This window comes from Lathyrus oleraceus, chromosome 7, assembly GCF_024323335.1.
Source record: "Lathyrus oleraceus cultivar Zhongwan6 chromosome 7, CAAS_Psat_ZW6_1.0, whole genome shotgun sequence".
Classification (NCBI taxonomy): domain Eukaryota; kingdom Viridiplantae; phylum Streptophyta; class Magnoliopsida; order Fabales; family Fabaceae; genus Lathyrus; species Lathyrus oleraceus.
This window is the reverse complement of record NC_066585.1, coordinates 330616826-330623313: the sequence shown is the minus strand read 5'-3', so window position 1 is coordinate 330623313 and position 6488 is coordinate 330616826. Positions and strand designations below refer to the sequence as shown.

At 28.6% G+C, this 6488-nt stretch overlaps 1 protein-coding gene across 1 annotated transcript; it reads left to right on the top strand.

Moving 5' to 3' along the window:
• The first annotated feature begins 4282 nt into the window (after positions 1-4282).
• On the top strand, positions 4283-5299 carry LOC127103657 (uncharacterized). Its single transcript, XM_051040903.1, has 4 exons — positions 4283-4411; positions 4517-4781; positions 4908-5057; positions 5175-5299. Exons 1-4 carry the CDS (start codon positions 4283-4285, stop codon positions 5297-5299), a joined length of 669 nt encoding a protein of 222 aa, XP_050896860.1.
• Positions 5300-6488: the final 1189 nt, after the last annotated feature.

Genomic DNA, 6488 nt, shown 5'->3' with positions numbered 1-6488 from the left:
GAAGGGGTTGAAATCCCTCATCCACAGTTCCAAGAATTCGATATTCTCACCCTTCTAACATCTTCAATAGTAGAGAAATAAAACTCATAGTAACCTTTCCCTAAGGATGTGATTCCCCACTTTTCTAATGATTTCCAAAAGGTAGATAGCTTTGTTCAATGCGGCGACAACGAGAGTGAGTGGTGTTGAACCCTTTGGCCAAATCACACGCCCATGAAGGTTATGTTTACCAGCTTTCAATCCCAATTGATATTCCTCCTCCGATATTAAAATTGCTATTCGATCTCCCTTCACGCAAGGTTTTAGAAATTGACTAAGTGGTATGTCACACACATTGTTGACAACATCAACAAAGGATTGCAGTGATTTAGTGTTCGCCAAATTTAAGGTTAGAATTGGTTGTTCAGGTGATTTCTCGACAATTCCAAGATATAATAGGTGACGCCATAAATGATTAGTGTTGAGGGGAAAAAGATTAAACTTTTAGAATGTTCAAATTAAGTTCTAGTGAAAAGAGATTAAACTTTTAAAAAGTATCAAATTAAAATCTAAATTCCTATAAAGAGATACAATAATAATTAATATTTACTTTAATCACTTTTAACATAGTAGATATGAATATGAATAACTGTGATAAAGTTCTATCAAGTAAATTTAAATGTATGAGATTTAAGTAGTATTTAGTATTGGTTAAAAAGAATACGTATAACATAATTATCCATAAATATTATTTTAAATAGACTTAAGTAAAAACTAACTATTTAAAAAAACTAATGACTGTGATCGACGTTGTAAAATATAATTTTTTATTACATTATATCCATATATAAAATGAAATAAAATATATAAAATGAAGATTAAGAATTTGATCGATATATTTATAGTGGAATAATTAAGAGTTCAATTTTAATTGAATGTCATAAATAAAGATTTTTATTGTTTTGTATCAAAAATAAATTATATTGTTATACAATCAATTAAATTATATCGTATAGATTTAAGTGATATAATTTAGAAACTAAATAAAAAATAATAATATTGTGTGATTTAAAAATTTAAATTTTTTTCCTTTCATTTCTTCTAGAACTCTCTCCTACATTAATTTAATAATTTATCATTATCACTATCACTCTATAATATTTTATTTTTCTTCTTTATTTTATTATTTAATAATTTTTCTTCTTTATTTTATAATCTTATAATTAGACTTCTTTCCTTTCGTTTTTTTTATAAAATCCAAAAATAGTCTTAAAATAGACTTGTTTCCTTTTATAATTAGACTTCTTTCCTTTCATTTTTTAAGAGTTATTAAATTTTTTTTTTAATGTTTTTATTGAAATATATTTGTGGGAATAAATTTAATTAATTGTTATTGGTAAGAATGAGAGATAAAATAAATTAAATATATATGGAAAAGGATATATTTTGAAAATAAAATACTTAAATAAAATTAAATAGATATAATTTTCTTATAATTTATTAAAAAAAAGTGTTTTTTTTTCTTATAAGGGAGGAGTATGTGTTTTCTGATTTTCTCTACTTTTCAACGTAGGACTGCTCAAAGTAAAGATGGTGTCTTGAAGGAACAAAATAGCAGTACTTTTCAAGTAAAATCTGTCTCCTACCATAATTGTGAGTCTCACATGCCTTTCTTTCCTTTGACTATTTAAATAAATGAGAGAAAGTTCTTTTAATTTGCGTGCCTTTCCATACATAGACCAGACTAGACCCTAGCAACTAGACAAGGGTATAGGATCTTCAATTTATTTTCTCTCTTTTATTTATATATTCAATAATATTTACTAGCTTTTAATTATTATTATTATTATTATATTTATTTTAATAAAATGATTATAAATAAAACTTAATAAATATTAAAAGATATTAACCTATATATTATAGTTCTATTTACATTTTTATTTAATATAGAGGCCAGGTTGTAAAAGAATATAAAATTTAAATATAGATGAAATTTAGATAATGATAAAAATTTAAATAATATTTTTCTAATATTTTTTTTAATTATTGACACCACAAAAATTATAATGATTAAATAATATAAAAGAAATTTTCAATTATTACTTATAAAATAATATTATCCTTTTATTAAATTTAATAATAATTTTGCATAGAATTACGATTCGTTCATCATTCATACAAGATTATGATCTCAACTGTTGTTTGGATAGAAAAGAAAAATGAAGAAAAAAAGTATAAAAAGAAAAAGATAGTGGAAAGTAAGAGAACTTTTTAATTTTTTTGATATAATAGAAAGTGAAAGAAAAAAAATTTAAAAATTAAATAAAGAAAGTTTATATTTGTACATTGACAAAAATAATCTAAAGGTTGATTTTATTTATTTTGTTATAAGTTAAAATTATGTGATTTTTTTTATATTAAAGTTAAAAAAAACAAGGATTTTTAGCAAAAATTTTATTTTAGAATTTAAACATTTTCAATATTTTTTAAATTAAATAAAACTACTAAAATACTTATTAAAATCACTATTTTTTTATTTTAAATAAGGGAATATTATAAGTTAAGATTCAATAACTCTTTCACAATATCATTCCAAAAGGAAAAAAAAAACTCTTACACAAGAAAGAGAGATAATTGATAATTATTTTTACCAAAGACAAAGGGCCCGTTTGTTTTGCCTTTTTTTTAAAATGATTTTTATAGTGTTACATATTTTATTGTAAAAGAATTTTACAATTTTTTTTTTATAAAAGCTTCAAATGAAAATTTGGTTTGAATAGTTATTCTTAAAATGTTATTTTAGATATTTCATCATTTTATCGAGACTTTTTTTGGATATCAAATTTTTAAAAAATCACTTAATTTTGAAGCTATTTCAAATAGCTTTTCATAAAAATCATTTTTAAGATACAATTTTTTGAAAAAATTGTGATTTTGACTATGTTTTGATCTTCAATAATATATATTTATGTTATATAATGAACAATTCAATCTTTTAATTTATAAAAAACAAATTTAAAAAATTTATAATATTTTTAAAAATATTTTTGTAGAATCCATTTTTAAAAATATAAAGAAAAAATCCATTTTTTTAAAGCTAAAACAAACTGGCCCAAAATAGCATAGATGATTTAGTATATTTATTACTTTGGTCAAATAAACATGTGAGTTTTTGGATGTTTGTAAATTGTTAATATTAATATCAAATGAGGTTAAATTTGTCTTTTTCATATAAATTTGGTGTCCTGTTGATATTTCAGTCCATTTAATGGAGGAAAGTAATTGCATGTGGGTTCCATGTGAAACTTTCTTTCCTCTCTCTTTTGTAGTGGTACCAATCAATAGAAGGTGAATCTATCCACCCACTTTCTTCTTCTCATTGGATCTTTCCATAAAATCAAACATAGGTGTTAAAGATATACGGGTAGGGGTTCTTGTAATTGACACTTTCTGCTAAATGATGTCCTACTATTGGCTCATTCGTCTTATGCAGGCCCTAATGCTATTGGCGGCTCTGTATAAAAACACATGGATGCATGCACCAATCGAACTTGTGGCAATAATTGAAGGTTATTCAGATGCTTTTGACCATTGATGATTCAGAAATTTGTTCTATAAAAGAGAATTTTATGGCTAAAGATTTTTCATATAAAACCATTTTGATTTATTGGAATCAAACTTAAGTGATTTGATCAAATCTCATAAATTAGTTATTAAATTTTAATATTTTTCAAGAAAAACATTGTCAAATTTTTTAAGCTTTAACTAGGAGACGATTAAGATTTAGAGAACATCCTTGTTATTCGGAATATATTATATATATATATATATATATATATATAATATATATATATATATATATTATATATATATATATATAGATATATATATATTTGAGATTGTTGATTAATATTTCTCTCACACCTTATTAATTTTTTAAATTTCCCTTCTCACACCATCCGAATTATGAAATTTGGACGCACCCACAATATAAGATACCAACTCCACACAAAAACACATCCAATATACAAATGTGCATGTTCAAATATTGTCATTTGTATACCTCGTCTGCATATTTTCATTTGGACCATCGTTTATAATCAAACAAAACGTATTTCCTTCCTTATTCAATAACTTTGGAAAACAAAATAGCAAGGTTGCGTTTTGTATTCAATATGTAGTAGATACGACGAATTTTAACTGGATTTCTCATGCTGAATCATAAAAGGAGGCATGGGAAATTCTTGTCGAGTATTATGAAGGTGATGGGAAGGTTTAAATTGTCAAGTTGCAGATACTACTAATGAAGTATGAGTTACTGCAGATGGAAGAAGATGAAAAGATTTCAAGTTATGTCTCGAAAGTGCGAAATCTTATTCATCTCATGAAAGGTTGTCGTGAAGTCCTAACCGATAAGATGATAGTTGATAAGGTAATGCATACATTGACCTCTCACTTTGATCACGTTATCATAGGTATTCAAGAATCCAACAATCTTGAAACCTTGAAATTGGAAGATTTGGTTGGTTCGTTGAAGGCACATGAGTTAAGGAATGTCAAAAGGAAATGGGTTCAAGATTCGATACAAGCACTACATGCCCAGACATGGAAGAAGCGTGGTGGTTTCAACAAGTTCAACGACAAAGGAGACAAGAGTCAGAGCAAGAAGTCTTGGGTGAACTCTCAAAAGCATAAGTTTGATGATAGGGCTCCTGAATCCTCAAAAAGAGGAGAAGGAACCTCATATCAGAAAGACAAACATGAAAAGAAAAGCACACAATGCTATAACTGTGAAAAATGGGGTCACTTGGCCAAGAATATTTGGTACTAGAAAGACAAGGGAGCGACAAAAGGCAAGAATGATGAATTAGAAAACCTTGCACATCAAGGTTCATATGATTTTGATGATATGGTGTTTATGGATGCAGTTGCAGATGAGCACATTGACTCCAAGATCTGGTTCCTCGACACAGGCTGCTCGAATCACATGACTGATCGAAGAGTGTGGCTAGCAAATTTCGACGAGTTGAAGAAGAGAAAGGTCAGGCTTGCAGATAATAGCTATTTGCAAGCAGAAGGTAAAGACTACATAGTCATTCAAAATAGTAATGGAGAAAAAATCATGATCAAAGATGTACTATATGTACCTGGCATGAAGTGAAATCTACTAAGTGTTGTACAATTGGTCAAAAAAGGTTTCTTAGTGGCTATGAAATATGGAGCCTATAAATTGTTAGACACTCGGAATAACTTGGAGCTCAGTGAACACAAAGAAATTCCAGTTAATACCATTCCAATCACAGTCGAATTCGAAGCATAAAATAGAGAGTGTGTGGCTAGCATAAGCCAAAGACCTCAAAGAATCAGAGTTCTCTCAATAATACTTCAAGATTGTGAAGTGGTTAGTGATGATGAAGTCACACCAGATGGAGATTTGGTTCATCTCGCTTTACTTGTAGGTGTTGAACCAATCAAATATAGTGAGGCCTTAAAGAATAAACACTAGAAGGAGACTATGTTCATAGAGTTACAAGAGATTAAAAGAAACAATACATGGGAACTAGTCGAATTGCCAACACGCACAAAAGCTATCAAAGTGAAGTGGGTGTTCAAGCTGAAGCATAATCCTGATGGGTCGATTGCAAGACATAAGGAAAGACTAGTAGCTCGAGGATTTATTTAGAGAGAAAGACTCAACTACTATGAAGTATATGCACTAGTAGTAAGATTGAAGACTGTCAGATTGGTGGTAGCCTTGGCATGCAAGCAAGGTTGATCAACATTTCACTTAGATGTGAAATCATCACTTTTAAATGGCCCTCTAGATGAAATTCTGTATGTCACACAACCTCCTAGATTTGTAATAAAGAAGGAAGCGAGGAAAGTGTACAAGCTGCATAAATCCCTTTATGGCCCATATCATCATGCAATGATTCACATAATTTGTCATGCACACAAAATTAGTTAGTAGTTGATATCAGAACATGCAAGGAATACTACTAACATAGATTTGTTTTCACAGATAAAAGGGCCAAATGTCTTGCCTGATGCTCTAGCATGGAACACATCATTAGCACTTACCATAGATGGTTAGTACTAAACAACACATATGTTACTGTCATACCCTAATTTTTAACCCTAAGATCCCACACATAATTTGCATCTTTGCTACACAAATAAGATCCCCTCTTGGTCTTCTCTCTCTCTCTCCTCTCTCTCTCTCTCTCTCTCTCTCTCTCTCTCTTTCTCTCTCATCTTTGGGTTTACCTTGTGCAGGGATCATCAAGCACTTCTTTATAGTGTTTTACTCTTGTGTTTATATTTTAATTACTCATCTAACCACTAATCAAAATAGCAAAACATGTCTTGTTTCTTTTAAGTTTATTGTGCAAGGTAGGGTTTCCCATCAAGAGCATCAAGTATGGCTCCTCAACTAGGGTTTGTGTTGATTCCTCAAGTCAAAATGTCATCAACCATTTATTCTCAAGGGTTTATCTTCCAAGGCATGA

Excerpts from the sequence above, each read along its gene's own strand:
- LOC127103657 (XM_051040903.1), top strand. The coding sequence starts at position 4,283 with ATGAAGTATGAGTTACTGCAGATGGAAGAAGATGAAAAGATTTCAAGT. Across the intron at positions 4,412-4,516 it reads ATAAGATGATAGTTGATAAG|GCACATGAGTTAAGGAATGT; the intron begins GTAATGCATACA and ends GGTTCGTTGAAG. Across the intron at positions 4,782-4,907 it reads CTATAACTGTGAAAAATGGG|TTGCAGATGAGCACATTGAC; the intron begins GTCACTTGGCCA and ends TTATGGATGCAG.